This window comes from Oncorhynchus mykiss, chromosome 11 (assembly GCF_013265735.2).
Source record: "Oncorhynchus mykiss isolate Arlee chromosome 11, USDA_OmykA_1.1, whole genome shotgun sequence".
NCBI lineage: Eukaryota > Metazoa > Chordata > Actinopteri > Salmoniformes > Salmonidae > Oncorhynchus > Oncorhynchus mykiss.
The window spans coordinates 1,388,600-1,407,107 of NC_048575.1; the positions used below are offsets into that span (position 1 = coordinate 1,388,600).

General features: G+C 42.7%; 1 protein-coding gene across 3 annotated transcripts in view; it reads left to right on the forward strand.

Annotated features, from left to right (window-relative positions):
- The first annotated feature begins 773 nt into the window (after positions 1-773).
- The window catches only part of nktr (natural killer cell triggering receptor), a 90,256-nt gene continuing 72,521 nt past the window's right edge, over positions 774-18,508 (forward strand). Inside the window, exons 1-3 of one of the 3 annotated variants that reach the window (XM_036934654.1) lie at positions 774-1,243; positions 8,526-8,609; positions 9,919-9,993. In XM_036934654.1, coding sequence (XP_036790549.1) covers positions 8,552-8,609; positions 9,919-9,993 — 133 coding nt within the window. In that variant the 5' untranslated portion in view covers positions 774-1,243; positions 8,526-8,551. Of the gene's footprint in view, positions 1,244-1,263; positions 1,395-8,525; positions 8,610-9,918; positions 9,994-18,508 lie in introns of those variants that run through there. The other 2 variants (XM_036934656.1, XM_036934655.1) reach the window with 2 other exon arrangements.

Consider the following 18,508-nt stretch of genomic DNA (forward strand, 5'->3'; position numbering starts at 1 on the left):
TTGGATAATTCCTAAGAACACACTTTAGTCATCACCTTTGTGCTCAAAACATAAATTAAATTATTCAAATAATTGCTGCGGAGCAGAGGATTTTTATTTATTTAATGACTCACAGTTAGGAGGATATTAACATTTTATATTCAACCAATGTTTGCCATGTTTTTGGATGACGTCATCACTGCTCCCTGAGTACACATGTAAAGTTGGCATGTGTACACCGGCTGCAACCTGGATGTAGACAGTCCATGAATGGTGTATGCAAGCGCGAGTAGATCACCTTAAACAATGGTCAGACATCTTGGACGCATTATTTAGTTATTTTTATACTGTACTTCAGTAGTTTACAGTGCTTCCTCTGAGACTTTTATTCCAAAGGCTGGTAGCCGCTTTGATTGATTTGTTATTTTCTATTGTGAAGAGTTGGGTTCCTACGGGATCTATTGATGGGTCGTTCGCGAACGAACGGCTCTTTTTTAAATGATATTTTTGGTTAAAGTCGGGAACCGAATTTCGTCGGTCAAATAGCCGTTCATTTGGCTCCCTGATTTGCATACCGCTAGTACTGCTTTCTGAGTTCAGAACAACGTTTTTCTGCAGATAAGTTACACAGTAACTATCTAAAGAAAGAATAAATGGTGGGGAGAGCACCTCAATCTCGTCCACGCTTATTTTTTTTTGTGTGTGTGCGTTTCTGTATTATTATTTTATATTAATTTGGCCAGGTAAAAATGTATTTGTATTTTTTCACGATCTGACATCATGGTAGCCCACCTTCTGTGTTTAACATTTGAGATTTGCAATTTTGTTCATGGTTCTAGGTCGATTTTGAAGCATTTTTAACTAAGACCCTGCTCTTTAATGTGAACTAACCAAATGAGCCGGCTCACAAATACTCGAAAGGCTCATCCCTAACGAACTCGAGCGGGAAATACATCTTATTTTAGCTGCATTCACCATACAGTGTTAGAAGGCATCGAAACGGCTGCAGGGTGTCATGTAAAAAGTTACAACATGCCGTCACGATCTGAACGCCTCGGAACTAATTTCACGCTGGGAAGATTTTTAGCACGGACCTTTTTAACATGACACAGTCGATTGACTGATCTACAAATCACCTTGCATCAAATAACAGCTCATTATTTGTTGATCAGTCAGACAAATTACCCATGATACATTGCAGTTTTGATCCTCGCACACGGCTGTTGCATTCATACAACGCCCAGCTACGGTGCGCAGATCACAGGTAGGTAAAGCCTGCGTAGGTTGCTTCATCGAAACTATATTGTTTATTATTGTTTATTTTTTTATTAACGGTGGCATCTTGTCAACCTCTGGGAATCAATAAACAACCGATGTTGTTTGTTTAGCTCAACAAACGGCCTGGACATCGCAAGGTTAGCTGGCTTGCTAACTAACGTGTTAAATTGAGATTGCTAACGTTAGCTAGCTAATGTACGTGTGCTAGTACGGAGTCTTTAGCTTGTTGGCGTATAAAACCAGCTTGATAAAACACATTCGTATCGTGCCTTTCCAAGAGAGCTAGATTGTGACAAACGCCATGGAGTCAGTCAACAACAACAGTCAGATCAGTCAACAACAGCAGCCAGATCAGTCAACAACAGCAGCCAGATAGCCAGATCACAGCCAAGTAAACATTGCATATCAAGTCACGGCGGATATGTCGATTTAGCAGGCATACTATGTGCTGGTACTATAATTGTTCAAACTCCAACACAAATTAACCTCGCAACCATGGCTCAGTACTTCGCAGTAGCTACAGACAATATCCTAACTGAAAGTGAAAGTAGGTCAACAATGGGCGCGACTGTAACTATCTTTAGTGTTTAATGAAGATGGTATTTTCCGGTCGTTGAGTTGAGTGCCTCAACGCTTGCTCTAAATCTAAACGCATCGCTCGCGTTACGGTTTTGGAAACAAGGAACATGTCGTTGATATTAGCGAGAACTAATAAAAACAAAGTTTAGTTATTGCAGCTTTTTACGGGGTTGGGGTTCCCACACGGCCATATTTTCATGTTATACAGCGCTTGTTCACGGAAAACAGACGGTAATTAACATCTGCATCTCTGAACACATGTGTGTAAGCGGAAGATGGATGCCACAAATGTGTTGTCACTGAAGTACCGTCTGCTCCAAATGTTAAATCCATGTACAGTAAATGTATTTTGCGTTTGTGAAATTATTTTTTGATACAATATGAAAGTAGAGGGCTTCATGAACCTTAAAGCAATTGAGAATTCATTCGTGTTTAGATGGCGTTTTGGGCTGCCAAAGGAGCCTGACGTTACTCCTTAATTGGGCTAGGGTCGACAATTTGATCAAAAACATTTGCCCAGTTCAAAAAGAGCCTATGGTGTCATGTAACTTGGCAAAGTGTTTTCCCTACCAATCTAGCAGACTTTCAATAGGATATGGACTAGTTAAATACAATAAAGTAGACACTGGGTCCTCCCAGGTATTCAAATCAATTTCCTTGTCCTCAAACCCTGCCCATTTTGGGTGGGGTGTCACTCTGTGTCCCGGTCAATCATGTTAAAAAATGTGAGCTAAACAGCCAAGCTGGTGTTGTGTTCTGTGTCCCTTACAGTGGGGGTCCCCCACATTTAATTTTCCTCTGCCAATAAGAAAAGTAACAAATGGCAAAATCACTAACCTATGCATAGGCTGTGTGAGTTTCAAGTTTGGGGAAGCACATTTTCACCATAACAATGCACCTTTATAATAAAGCAGTCCATGCATCATTGCGTTTGCAGACCTATGTAAGATAGCCTACTATTCATACTGTGATGAGTAGATTGGATAGTCATGATTTAGACTAACGCAATCACTGTTTTGCAAAAATACCGTTCAATGCATGGGTTTCAACTGCGGACTGGATTAAACTGTTTCCTTTAACGAGTCCGACGAGAAGGATATCCTGCTTTCACTGGAACAGGCCCAGATCCACACCTTTTGTGTGAAGAAAATACGCAGGAAAAGGGGCCACAGATGGGACAGCCTTCTGAGAATCCGTAGAGTAAGCTCGCACTGCCATCAGTTCTTCTTGCTAACGTGCAATCATTGGAAAATAAAATTGATGCTCTATGATTAAGATTATCCTACCAACGGGACATCAAAAATTGTAACGTCCTAACATCTTATGTTTTACCGAGATGTGGCTGAACGACGATACGAACAATATAGAGCTAGCAGTATTTTCCATGCATCGGCAGAACAGAGACACTACCTCTGGTAAGATGAGGGGTGGGGGGTGTGTGTCTATTTGTCATAACAGCCGGTGTGCGTTATCTAATATTAAAGAAGTCTTGACATACTGAGGTAGAGTACCGTATGATAAGCTGTAGACCACACTATCTACCAAGTGCTCTCATCTATATTATTCGTAGTCGTCTATTTACCACCACAGAACGAAGCTGGCACTAAGACCACTCTCAACCAACTCTATAAGGTCATAAGCAAAGAAGAAAATGCTCACCCAGAAGCAGCGTGTCTAGTGGCCGGGGACTTTAATGCAGGCAAACTTGAATCAGTTTTACTAATAATTGAGACAGTAGATCTAGCTGGTCTGTCATTATATAATAGAGACAGTAGATCTAGCTGTCATATTACAGTTCGTAGAAACATGTCAGACGATGTATAGAATCAATCTTTAGGATGTTTTTATCATAAATCTTCAATAATGTTCCAACCAGAGATTTCCTTTGTCTTCAGAAATGCAATGGAACACAAGCTAACTCTCTCGTGAACGCGCGTGACCAGCTCATGCCACTCTGGCAGACCTCTGACTCATTCAGCTCCCATTCCCCCCTCCTCCACAATAGAAGCATCAAACAAAGTTCTAAAGACTGTTGACATCTAGTGGAAGCCGTATAAAGTGCAATTTGACCCCATAGACACTGTATTTTTGATAGAAATAAGTTGAAAAACTACAAACCTCAGATTTCCCACTTCCTGGTTTGATTTTTCTCAGGTTTTCGCTTGCCATATGAGTTCTGTTGTACTCACAGACATCATTCAGTCTTAGAAACTTCAGTGTTTTCTACCCAAATCTACTAATAATATGCATATATTAGCAACGGTGCCTGAGTAGCAGGCATTTTACTCTGGGCACGCTTTTCATCCAAATGTGAAAATGCTGCCCCCTATCCCAAACAGGTTAAGGGATTGGCACCTTGCTTCATTGATATTTGACAGTGTAAGGACTATGCTCTGCATGAAAAATAATTACTGTGGATCAGGGTTGGTTGTATGTTTCCCATCATCACGTGAAAGATGCGTGATAAACGGCTGCCATGTCTTAACCTCTCTGGGATATGTGGGACGCTAGCACCTGGCCAAAAGCCAGTGAAAATGCAGAGCGCCAAATTCAAATAAATTACTATAAAAATCAAACATTCATGAAATCACACATGCAAGACACCAAATTAAAGCTGCACTTGTTGTGAATCCAGCCAACCTGTCAGATTTCAAAAAGGCTTTTCGGCGAAAGCAAACAATGCTATTATCTGAGCATAGCACCATAGTAAACAAAGAGAGAGAAGCATATTTCAACCCTGCAGGCGCGACACAAAACACAGAAATAAAAATATAATTCATGCCTTACCTTTGACGAGCTTCTTTTGTTGGCACTCCAATATGTCCCATAAACATCACAAATGGTCCTTTTTGTTCGATTAATTCCGTCTATATATCCAAAATGTCCATTTATTTGGCACGTTTGATCCAGAAAAACACTGGTTCCAACTTGAGCAACGTGACTACAAAATATCTCAAAAGTTACCTGTAAACTTTGCCAAAACATTTCAAGCTACTTTTGTAATACAACTTTAGGTATTTTTTAACGTAAATAATCGATAAAATTGAAGACGGGAGGATTTGTGTTCAATACAGGAAGAAAACAAACTGTAGCTAGCTTTCTGGTCACGCGCCTCTATCTAACAGTACACTTCAAGTTACCCTCGTTCTGGATGGCCGTACTTCTTCATTACACAAAGAAAAACCTCAACCAATTTCTAAAGACTGTTGACATCCAGTGGAAGCAGTAGGAACTGCAAGAAGGTCCCTTAGAAATCTGGATTCCAATTGAAAAGAGAGTGACCTCAAAAACAAAAAACATCTGAATGGTTTGTCCTCTGGGTTTTGCCTGCTACATAAGTTCTGTTATACTCACAGACATGATTCAAACAGTTTTAGAAACTTCAGAGTGTTTTACTAATTTGCATATCTTATCTTCTGGGGATGAGTAGCAAGCAGTTGAATTTGGGCATGCTTTCATCCAAAATTCTGAATGCTGCTCCCTATCCTAGAGAAGTTAACAAATGTATTAGATCTGCCAGAGATGTCATGTCGAATCCTTTCTACATGTAGCAAGCTAGTGACTTCAGCTAAAAAGGTATTAAAAACTGGTACAGTCTCCTTATTCCAAAGGCTCAAAATGGTTATTTTTCCAATAAACATGCCATATTGTAATGTTTTCTGTTCTCAGTTGGTTAAAGTCGTTAGGTGCTGTGACCTTCCTAAAACAGCAGTATCCAGGGCTGGTATGAGGTTACAGCTGTATACTGATGAGAAACACTTATATAAATATCCTGCCAGAATGTGTGCAGTTTGGGGCATGACCAGAAGAGGTGACCCAGGGTACCCTCTGCAGATTTGAAGTAGAACGTGTGTAATTTGGTACAGGAATAGTGGAGTGTCATGACGTTGCCCTCTTTGGTTACAGCGAGCACCATCCCCCTCTCTCTGCACCACCCCTCTCTCTCTTTCCCCCTACACCAGACTCTGTTAGGCAGGTCATACATTCCTGGAGGAGATTCTTCCTCATGGCCAGACAGTCTAGAGAGATAGTTTTCATAGAGCGAACAAAGTAACTTCTTCCACCTCACAGAACTTGAGAACTGAACAATATTCATGTTTTGGAGAATGTATAAATGGTCGGTGAAGTAGCCAGCTACGAACTTGTCCGTTTGGTACAATTTTGTGAAACTCTGAGACAGTACAGCCACATTACCATAACCCTATTTATACATGAGTCTCAGTTGTGAGGATCGCATCTAATTGTTGTATAAAATGAATGAGTAAAGATTAATGAAAATATTTGTGAAATTATGTAATGTGTTTAATGAAGGAAACTCCAATTCCCTTTGGAGTTTAACTAAATCATAGGTCCGCCCCATGAGCACAGACATTGATCTTGCGTCATGGGACAGCCCCTTTCTGCTCTTCTGAATATAACCCCACCATGGGAATTTATCTGGAGACCATGCTTCTCTCAATTACGAGAGGGCTAAGGTTTCAGGCGATTGCTGAATTCCTAACCATACCACGTGGTTAAAACCAGTTGCGACGAGCAAACCCGGATCCGGGATCCTATTTATAGCCTCAAGCTCATTACCATAACCCAACGTTAACTATTCATGAAAATCGCAAATGAAATGAAATAAATATGCTAGCTCTCAAGCTTAGCCTTTTGTTAACAACACTGTCATCTCAGATTTTCAAAATATGCTTTTCAACCATAGCAAAACAAGCATTTGTGTAAGGGTATTGATAGCTAGCATACCATTAAGCCTGTCATTCAGCATGCAACATTTTCACAAAAACAAGAAAAGCATTCAAATAAAATAATTTACCTTTGAAGAACTTCAGATGTTTTCAATTAGGAGACTCTCAGTTAGATAGCAAATGTTCAGTTTTTCCCAAAAAATTATTTGTGTAGGAGAAATCGGTCCGTTTTGTTCTTCATGTTTGGCTGAGAAAACCCCCCGAAAATTCAGTCACAACGACGCAAACTTTTTTCAAAATGAACTCCATAATATCGACAGAAACATGGCAAACGTTGTTTAGAATCAATCCTCAAGGTGTTTTTCACATATCTATTCGATGATAAATCACTCGTGGCAGTTTGGTTTCTCCTCTCTTCAAAATGGAAAAATGCGCGCACCTGGAGATTGCGCAATAGTTTCGACGGAGGACACCCAGCGGACACCTGGTAAATGTAGTCTCTTATGGTCAATTTTCATTGGTACATAGCGCCTCAAAAATCTGGCTCAGTTCCTGTATGAAATTTCATCTTGGTTTCGCCTGTAGCATTAGTTCTGTGGCACTCACAGACAATATCTTTGCAGTTTTGGAAACGTCAGTGTTTTCTTTCCAAAGCTGTCAATTATATGCATAGTCGAGCATCTTTTCATGACAAAATATCTTGTTTAAAACAGGAACGTTTTTCATCCAAAAATGAAATACTGCCCCCAGAGGTTCATGAGGTTAAACTCTGAGACTATCGAACCGACAGAATAAGAACAAATCCTTGATACTAATTACTAGTCTGCAGCTAGGAATTCGGTATCATTGAACGCGAAGACCAACAACCGCCGAAACATCTATTCTATAACAACATTGCTGAATGTTATTCTGAACAATCCATTCTAACCACGGCAGAGAGCTAGAGGGCGGACAAACTCTCCAACAGAAACAAACTTTCCAACAGAGATCACGACGACGCACTGAGCGTAAATATATATATTGATTGCAATTATTCCTGAATGAGTGAGTGTTCATGGACAAAGGATTAGCATTCAATTGTTATAATTATCACTTGGTAGTGTCTTGTATCTCAGTCGACCCCCACTTCCCTTTTGTCCACCACGCCGCGATACTGGTTTTTCCCACCAGGGAACCTCCGCTATCATTTCCTTGTAACCATATCTACTGTTTGTTTATGCATTTCTGTGATTGATTGATTATTTAGTTAGTAAATAAATGATTTAAGACAATTGATGTATCGATAACTCATAGTGAAGACTGGGATCGTGCAGATAACCAACAATTTACGACGTTTGGAATGAGACTAACGTGAGGTAAAGAATAATTTATTAATTAGAAGATTAATTGATTGATATTAAAATATTTGAAAGTTTTATATTAGAAAAATTATAACTTTAATCTGAATATTTTCCTTGGTGCCCCAACTTCCTAGTTAATTACAATTACATAATTAAGTCAGTTCAATCACGTAATAATAATTACAGAGAATTTTTGATAAAAATAAGTATTCAGTTTAATGATTCCAAAGACACGACAGGAGTCTGTGAGTCACTTTGTATTGAATAAGTTGGTGTCGGGAGCACAAGTGAATATCTCGAAGGCAATCAGCCCAACAGTCATCAGTTATCTCCATACCATGGTCTTCCTCCCAGGTCTCCTTCAAATGTTGTATTGATACAGAGTCATATGCTGTAAAGAGATCAAACTCTTGGAGCCAGGGGCGAGGTACATGAAAATATACAATTCGCGTGCAGGTGTAATTGCCTCAGTGGCACATAGTTTCGGAAGATGTAAAAGAAAGTTAGATGCGGGGAGATCGTACATTTCCCTCAACTGTGCAAATGTGGCAAAAATATTATTGACGTAAAGGTCTGCCTATAGTAGTAATGCCCTTTCTCTCGCTCCCTCCCCCTTTTCTCGCTCGCTCACTCCCCCCTTCTCTCGCTCTCTGCCTTGCAGGTGTCCCAGTCTGCTCTGTGGTCAGGATGGGGGTGAAGGAGCGTCCTCAGTGCTACTTTGATGTGGAGATCAACAGAGAACCAGGTAAGACGCGTCAACAACCACCCGGTGATGGCTCACTGCCAGACTAAGAAAACGCTGAGACAGGACTTTGCTGCTCTGACATTCTCATTCACGTTTTACATGTAGCCTGGGCTAGGCTTGTTGCACTATTGAAAGCTGAGACCAGATTTTTTTTACCTAGTCTTTCGGTGACAGGCCCAACACTCTTATTTGAAATGCAACAGGATATTAAATCATAAAGCCAGAGCTTTAAATATCAACAGTAACTGTTTTATTGTGCTCCAGATTGGATGCGTGCCCTATTTACTGTTTTACTGTACAACCTACTGCATACAGTAACACTATATATACAGGGCGAGCTGGGTGGGTGTTTCCATACTCTGGGGAGGATGCTAGGCAGGTGTTGACATGATGTCCAGGGTGTTGACATGATGTCCAGGGTGTTGACATGATGTCCAGGGTGTTGACATGATGTCCAGGGTGTTGACATGATGTCCCAGGGTGTCGACATGATGTCCCAGGGTGTCGACATGATGTCCCAGGGTGTCGACATGATGTCCCAGGGTGTCGACATGATGTCCCAGGGTGTCGACATGATGTCCCAGGGTGTCGACATGATGTCCCAGGGTGTCGACATGCGGTCCCAGGGTGTCGACATGCGGTCCCAGGGTGTTGACATGATGTCGACATGGTGTCCCAGGGTGTCGACATGGTGTCCCAGGGTGTCGACATGGTGTCCCAGGGTGTCGACATGGTGTCCCAGGGTGTCGACATGGTGTCCCAGGGTGTCGACATGGTGTCCCAGGGTGTCGACATGGTGTCCCAGGGTGTCGACATGGGACACCCATGGTGTCCCAGGGTGTTGACATGGTGTCCCAGGGTGTTGACATGGTGTCCAGGGTGTTGAGAATGGCAGTGACAACTAGGGCCGGGACCATACCAGTATCGCCATACTCGTTAGTATCATAGCAAAGAAACAAAACAGGAAGCGGATTGAACTTTTTTAGGAAAGCAGCCCCAAAGGTAGGAACTAGCAGGTTGTCACCCAGAGTCAAATGTATTTATTTTCCAAGCTAATCCATATACAATATTTTACATACAGCAGGTTTTAAAGGACCAAAGAGTGGTTTTATGTATTCAGTTTTGCCATGGGAAAAATTGTGCGATACTGGTATCGTCCCAGCCCTACTGATAACTGCGATGTTGAGATGATTGGTCAGGTGCCATACTGCCATTAGAAATATTTATTGGCCAGAGAGACCTGTCAGCCCAGGATATGTTTCAGATTGATTCCTCAGTCAGGCCTAACAAATTGTTCTGTCTTTTTCAGTTGGACGTATAGTCTATCAACTGTTCTCCGATGTCTGTCCCAAGACTAGCAAAAACTTCCTCAGTTTGTGCACTGGTGAGTATTGACCAGACACAGCAGGTCTGGATGTTTCATCCTGTCTATGTATCCCCCACAGAGCAGCGTTCCAACTCAGTATTACATGAAGCCGATCTTAACCTCCACGTATGAGATGTATTAAATGTACCTAGTCTATAATGAACATCCAGTTAGACATCCAATACCTCCAATACCATGAAGACGTCTCTCCTTGGAGGAAAAGCTGCTGCAGGATGTGGTGAAACATCACTGTACTGAGACAGTAACAGCTGCAGCACTTCTGCCTGGAGGAAAAGCTGCTGCAGGATATGGTGAAAGTGCCACACAGTCTGTCCCTGAGATAGTGTTTCGGGATGAAGGCATACCAGTCTGAGTTACATGTATAATGTATGTACTAGGCATGTGTATTTTTCACTTATGTACCAGGCATGGCGTGTACAATAGTGGTGTGAACGTTTATACAAAACAAAAGCACCATTTTAGCCGGGACTCCTCTTTCCCATCTATACATTTACTCCTGTTTTAAAAGGGCGGTATTCCCTTTATAATGGGACTTGAGACACTTCACCTCCTTGTTAACTTGTAGATATTTGGCCCAGGTTTTCTTTTTCCCTGTTTGATTTTGGGAGCTTAATCTTCGTTGGCAGGTTTTAGTTAACATGAAACAAAGTATGCCCCTGGACTAATGAAGATGCCGTTTGCTTTCATCAAAACAATGTTTTTGTTCCATATTTCAGTGTGGAGCCTGCCTAAGTTTAGGGTGGGGGGTTGGAGCCTGCCTAAGTTTAGGGTGGGGGGTTGGAGCCTGCCTAAGTTTAGGGTGGGGGCTTGGAGCCTGCCTAGGCCTAGGGAGGGGTGGGGTGCGGGGTTGGAGCCTGCCTAGGTTTAGGGAGGGAGAGGGGGTTTGGAGCCTGCCTAGGTTTAGGAAGGGAGAGGGGTTGGAGCCTGCCTAGGTTTAGGGAGGGAGGGGGGTTGGAGCCTGCCTAGGTTTAGGGAGGGAGGGGGGTTGGAGCCTGCCTAGGTTTAGGGAGGGAGGGGGGTTGGAGCTTGCCTAGGTTTAGGGAGGGAGAGGGGTTGGAGCCTGCCTGGGTTTAGGGAGGGAGGGGGGTTGGAGCCTGCCTAGGTTTAGGGAGGGAGGGGGGTTGGAGCCTGCCTAGGTTTAGGGAGGGTGGGGGGTTGGAGCTTGCCTAGGTTTAGGGAGGGAGGGGGGTTGGAGTCTGCCTAAGTTTAGGGTGGGGGTTGGAGCCTGCCTAGGTTTAGGGAGGGAGAGGGGTTGGAGCCTGCCTAGGTTTAGGGAGATTGGAGCCTGCCTAGGTTTAGGGAGGGGGGGGGGGGGGTTGGAGCCTGCCTAGGTTTAGGGAGGGAGGGGGGTTGGAGCCTGCCTAGGTTTAGGGAGGGAGGGGGGTTGGAGCCTGCCTAGGTTTAGGGAGGGAGAGGGATTGGAGCCTGCCTAGGTTTAGGGAGGGAGAGGGGTTGGAGCCTGCCTAGGTTTAGGGAGGGAGAGGGGTTGGAGCCTGCCTAGGTAATTTTTCTAAAGATCTATTGACTCTGGGTATCTTTCCTCTCCAGATAAATGTGGTAACAGCCTGATTGACTTAAAATAACACTTTGGTAAAAACAATAGGATACATTGAAATAGATAAAGGAATTTGGATAAACTGTTCATTTTTACAGCATTAAACATTTTATTCGTTTTATTAGTTTTCATTTGCGCAAGAAGGGGAGCGAAATTTGCAGAAAAGAGCGCATGTAATGAATGAGGTACGTTCACTCCAAGGTATTTGAAACCAGAGCGGCTGAAAGGACAAGTCTGTCTGCTGGATCTCTAGCGCTGCTGTATTGATTGGGAAGCACTTACTATTCTGGAGATTCATCTTGTAACCGGAGAAGGAGCCAAAGTTCTCCAGAATAGAAAGGATAGAAGGTAAACAGGTTACAGGTTTATTTACATTGAGTAACAAATCATTTGCATACAATGATAACCTATGTTCAACTCCTTCCATTGTTACATCTTGGAAAGAGGAGGATGCCCGTAAAGCTACTGAACGGGGCTCAATGGCGATGGTAAATAATAAAGGGGACAGTCTCTGCGTGTCCCACGTACCAGTGCAGAATAATCACAACGGTACAGACATTGGCCTGGAGAGGTGTATGCAAGAAACAGATTCATCAGCTAAATTTGTCCGTAAATCCATTTTTAAGAAGAGCAAATTTCCTTAAGGAGATTACCACCTCAGGGGAGTTGGAGAATTGTTTAGAATAAATCATTTTAAACAGTGTCTGAATATTAAAAAATGAATATCTGTCCTTTTTATGAAGCCGGTTTGTTCTTGTGATATGAGTCCTGGTTAGACTACTTTCAGACGCCTTCACCAGCACCTTGACATCCACATTAAGGAGGCTTAGGGCCTAAATGAAGAACACGGTCTTTCCCCTTCATAAGGAGAAGCGCTATTGAAGCCTGTGCTAGGGTAGGTGGGAATGAGCCACGTTCAAGTGAGCCCTGGAGGCTTGCTGCTCTGCATTGACTTGATAGAGGGAAAAATTTCTTCAAGGCTGAGAGGAGAATCAAGGTAATTTGCAGTTTCAGCCAGGTCACCCAAAAATATAGTCCTATTCAAATAAAATTTTATTTGTCACATGCACCGAATACAACCGTGAAATGCTTACTTACAAGTCCTAACCAACAATGCAGTTTAAAAAATAAGAAAAAGTAACAATTAAAGAGCAGCAGTAAAATAACAATAGCGAGGCCAAATACAGGGGGTACCGGTACAGAGTCAATGTGCAGGAAACCGATTAGTCGTGTTTATTGAGGTAATATGTAGGTAGAGTTATTAAAGTGACTATACATAGATAATAACAGAGTAGTAGAACCAGCAGCAGCAGTGTAAAAGAGGGGGGGAGCAATGCAAATAGTCCGGGTAGCCATTTGATTAGATGTTCAGTAGTCTTATGGCTTGGGGGTAGAAGCTGTTTAGAAGCCTCTTGAACCTAGACGTGGCGCTCCGGTACCGCTTGGCATGCGGTAGCAGAGCGAACAGTCTATGACTAGGGTGGCTGGAGTCTTTGACAATTTTTAGGGCCTTCCTCTGACACTGCCTGGTATAGAGGTCCTGGATGGCAGGAAGCTTGGCCCCAGTGATGTACTGGGCCGTATGCACTACCCTCTGTAGTGTCTTGCGGTCGGAGGCCGAGCAGTTGCCATACCAGGCAGTGAAGCAACCAGTCAGGATGCTCTCAATGGTGCAGCTGTAGAACCTTTTGAGGATCTGAGGACCCATGCCAAATCTTTTCAATCTCCTGAGGGGGAATAGGTTTTGTAGTGCCCTCTTCACGACTGTCTTGGTGTACTTGGACCATGTTTGCTTGTTGGTCATGTGGACACCAAGGAACTTGAAGCTCTCAACCTGCTCCACAACATCCCTGTTGATGAGAATGGGGGTGTGCTTGGTCCTCCTGTTCCTGTAGTCCACAATTATCTCCTTTGTCTTGATCACGTTGAGGGAGAGGTTGCTGTCCTGGCACCACACGCCAGTTCTCTGACCGCCTCCCTGTAAGCTGTCTCGTCATTGTCGGGCCTACCACTGTTGTCATTGGCAAACTTAACCTCTCTGGGATATGTGTGACGCTAGCGTCCCACCTGGCCAAAAGCCAGTGAAAATGCAGAGCGCTAAATTCAAATAAATTACTATAAAAATCAAACATGTAAGATACCAAATTAAACTACACGTGTTGTGAATCCAGCCAACATGTCAGATTTCAAAAAGGCTTTTTGGCGAAAGCAAACGATGCTATTATCTGAGGATAGCACCTTCGTAAACAAAGAGAGAGAACATATTTCAACCCTGCAGGCGCGACACAAAACGCAGAAATAAAAATATAAATCATGCCTTACCTTTGACAAGCTTCTTTTGTTGGTACTCCAATATGTCCCATAAACATCACAAATGGTCCTTTTTGTTCGATTTAATTCCGTCGATATATATATATATATATATCCTAAATGTCCATTTATTTGGCGCGTTTGATCCAGAAAAACACCGGTTCCAACTTGCGCAACGTGACTACAAAATATCTCAAAAGTTACCTGTAAACTTTGCCAAAACATTTCAAACTAATTTTGTAATACAACTTTTTAGGTATTTTTTTTTACGTAAATAATTGACAAAATTGAAGACTGGATGATCTGTGTTCAATACAGGAAGAAAACAAACTGACGGTACCTTTCTGGTCACGCACCTCTATCTAACAGTACACTTCAAGTTACCCTCGTTCTGGATGGCCGTACTTCTTCATTACACAAAAGAAAAACCTCAACCAATTTCTAAAGACTGGTGACATCCAGTGGAATGTAGGAACTGCAAGAAGGTCCCTTAGAAATCTGGATTCCCAATGAAAACTCATTGAAAAGAGAGTGACCTCAAAAACAAAAAACATCTGAATGGTTTGTCCTCTGGGTTTCGCCTGCTACATAAGTTCTGTTATACTCACAGACATGATTCAAACAGTTTTAGAAACTTCAGAGTATTTTCTATCCAAATCTACTAATAATATGCATATCTTATCTTCTGGGGATGAGTTGAATTTGGGTATGCATTTCATCCGGATGTGAAAATACTGCCCCCTGTCACCAAGAAGTTAATGATGGTTTGGAATCTTGCCTGGCCGTGCAGTCATGGGTAAACAGGGAGTACAGGAGGGGACTGAGCACGCACCCCTGAGGGGCCCCCATGTTGAGGATCAGTGTGGCGGATGTGTTGTTACCTACCCTTACCACCTGGGGGTGGCCCAGGGTCCTTAGGTTAGTGATGAGCTTTGAGGGCATGCAAAGCTAAAGTGAAAGAATAGCAATCTCACATAGGTGTTCCTTTTGTCCAGGTGTGAAAGGGCAGTGTGGAGTGCAATAGAGATTGCATCGTCTGTGGATCTGTTGGGGTGGTATGCAAATTTGAGTGAGTCTAGTGTTTCTGGGATAAGGTTGTTGTTGTGAGCCATGACCTGCCTTAATGGCTACAGATGTGAGTGCTACGGGTCGGTAGTCATTTAGGCAGGCACCTTTAGTGTTCTTGGACACAGGCACTATGGTGGTCTGCTTGAAACATGGTATTACAGACTAAGACAGGGAGAGGTTGAAAATGTCAGTGAAAACACTTGCCAGTTGGTCAGCGCATGCTCTGAGTACATGTCCTGGCAATCCGTCTCGCCCTGAGGCCTTGTGGATGTTGACCTGTTTAAAGGTCTTGCTCACATCGGCTGTGGAGAGCGTGGTCACACAGTCGTCCGGAACAGCTGATGTTCTCATGCATGATTCAGTGTTACTTGCCTCGAAGCGAGCATAAAAGTAATTTAGCTCATCTTTTGGGCTCGTGTTACTGGGCAGCTCTCGGCTGTGCTTCCCTTTTGTAGTCTGTAATGGTTTGCAAGCCCTGCCACATTCGATGAGCGTCGGAGCCATTGTAGTACGATTAGATCTTAGTCCTGTATTGATGCTTTGCTTGTTTGATGGTTCGTCGGAGGGCATTGCAGGATTTCTTATAAGCTTCTGGGCTAGAGTCCCGCTCCTTGAATGCTGCAACTCTACCCTTTAGCTCAGTGCGGATGTTGCCTGTAATTCATGACTTCTGGTTGGGGTGTTTGTACAGTCATTGTAGGGACGACGTCATTGATGCACTTATTGATGAAGCCAGTGACTGATGTGGTGTACTCCTCAATGCCACCGGAGGAATCCCGGAACATATTCCAGTCTGTGCTAGCAAAACAGTCCTGTAGCTTAGCATCTGCTTCATCTGACCACATTTTTATTGATCTTGTCACTGGTGCTTCCTGCTGTAATTTTTTGCTTGAAAGCAGGAATCAGGATGATGTAATTATGGTCAGATTTGCCAAATGCAGGGTGAGGGAGAGCTTTGTACAAGTCTCTGTGTGTGGAGGTGGTTGAGTTTTTTTTTTAACATATGCTGGTGGACATTTGTTAAAAAGGATTTAAGTTTCCCTGCATTAAAGTCCCCGGCCACTAGGAGTGCCGCCTCTGGAAGAGCGGTTTATTGTTTGCTTATGGCGGTTTTCAGCTCATTGAGTACGGTCTTCGTGCCAGCATCGGTCTGTGATGGTATGTAGACAGCCACAGTGGCAAGAAAAAGTATGTGAACCCTTTGTTATTACCTGGATTTCTGCATAAATTGGTAATAAAACTTGAACTGAACTTCATCCAAGTCTCAATAATAGACACACACACAGTGTGCTTAAACTAATAACACCCTAATTATTGTAGTTTTCTTGTCTATATTGAATACATTTAAACATTCACAGTGTAGGTTTGAAAAAGTATGTGAACCCCTAGGCTAATGACTTCTCCAAAAGATAATTGGAGTCAGCTAACCTGGAGTCCAATCATTGAGATGAGATTGGAGATGTTGGTTAGAGTTGCCCTGCCCTATACAAAACACTCAAAAAAAATTGAGTTTTCTATTTACAAGAAGCATTGCCTGATGTGAACCATGCTTCAAACAAAATATATCTCAGAAGACCTAAGATTAAGAATTGCTCACTTGCATAAAGTTGGAAAGGGTTACAAAAGTATCTCTAAAAGCCTTGATGTTCATCAGTCCACTGTAAAACATATTGTCTATAAATGGGGAGAGTTCAGCACTGTTGCTACTCTCCCTAGGATTGGCCGTCCTGCAAAGATGACTGCAAGAGCACAGCACAGAATGCTCAGTGTGGTTAAGAAGAATCCTAGAGTGTCAGCTAAAGACTTACAGAAATCTCTCGAACATGCTAACATCTCTGTTGATGAGTCTTCGATACGTAAAACACTAAACAAGAATGGTGTTCATGGGAGGACACCACGGAAGAAGCCACTGCTGTCAAAAAAAAACATTGCTGCACGTCTGAAGTTTGTAAAAGAGCAACTGGATGTTACACAGCGCTAGTGGCAAAATATTCTGTGGAGAGATGAAACTACAGTTGAGTTGTTTGGAAGGAACACACAACACTATGTGTGGAGAAAAAGGCACAGCACACGAACATCAAAACCTCATCCCAACTGTAAAGTATGGTGGAGGGAGCATCATGGTTTGGGGCTGCTTTGCTGCCTCAGGGTCTGGACAGCTTTGTGTCATCGACGGAAAAATTAATTTCCAAGTTTATCAAGATAATGTAAGGCTATCTGTCCGCCAATTGAAGGTCAACAGAAGTTAGGTGATGCAACAGGACAACAACCCAAAACACAGAAGTAAATCAACAATAGAATGGCTTCAACAGAAGAAAATACACCTTCTGGAGTGGCCCAGTCCTGACCTCAACCCGATTGCGATGCAGTGACATGACCTCGAGAGCAGTTCACACCAGACATCACAAGAATTTTGCTGAACTGAAACAGCAAGAGGAATGGTCAAATTCCTCCTGACAGTTGTGCAGGTATGATCCTCAATTACAGAACATGTTTGGTTAAGGTTATTGCTTCCAAAGGAGGGTCAACCAGTTATTAAAATCAAGGTTTCACATACTTTTTCCAACCTGCACTGTGAATGTTTACACGGTGTGTTCAATAAAGACATGAAAAATGATAATTGTTTGTGTGTTATTAGTTTAAGCACACTGTGTGTGTCTATTGTTGTGACTTAGATGAAGGTCAGATCAAATTTTATGACCAATTTCTGCTAAGGGTTCACACACTTCTTCTTGCTACTGTACAAAAATACAGAAACTCTCTAGGTGTAGATAGTGTGGTCTACAGCTTATCATGAGATACTCTACCTCAGGCGAGCAAAACCTTAAGACTTTCTTAAATATCATGCACCAGCTGTTGTTTACAAAATACATAGTCCGCCACCCCTTGTCTTACCCGAGGCTGCTGTTCTATCCTGCCGATTATAGTGTAAAACCCGGCAGCTGTATGTTCATGTTGTCGTTCAGCCACGGCTCGGTGAAACATTAGATTTTACAGTCTTTACAGTCTTTACAATCTTCCTCGTAGGTCATCGATTTTATTTTCCAATGATTGCATGTTTGCCAATAGAACAGATGGCAGTGGGGGTTTACTCGATCGCCTACGAATTCTCAGAATGCAGCCCGACCTCCTCCCCCTTTTTCTCCGTCTTCTCGTCACGCAAATTATGGGGATTTGGGCCTGTTCCCGGAAAGCAGTATATCCTTCATGTCGGATTTGTTAAAGTCAAAAGCTTCTACCAGTTTGTGGTGAGGAATCGCTGTTCTGATGTCCAGCAGTTATTTTTGGTCATAAGAGACGTTAGCAGCAACATCATGTAAAAAATATTTTTAAGTTACAACGCAAAAAAACGAAGAAAATAACACTGTTGGTTAGGAGCACGTACAATGTCTGCCACCCTCTCCGGCACCATTCTGTGGGAGTATCTGATGGAAATTGATGTATACATGGAGGAATAGAAAGATTTGAAGGTGTCATTGATCTCCGTAGGGTCAGATATCAAGTTATGAAAGGAATATTTCATTTGGGGAATCAGACGGGAGGCAGCACTGCATTTTTAATTGGTGTGCGAGCAGGCGA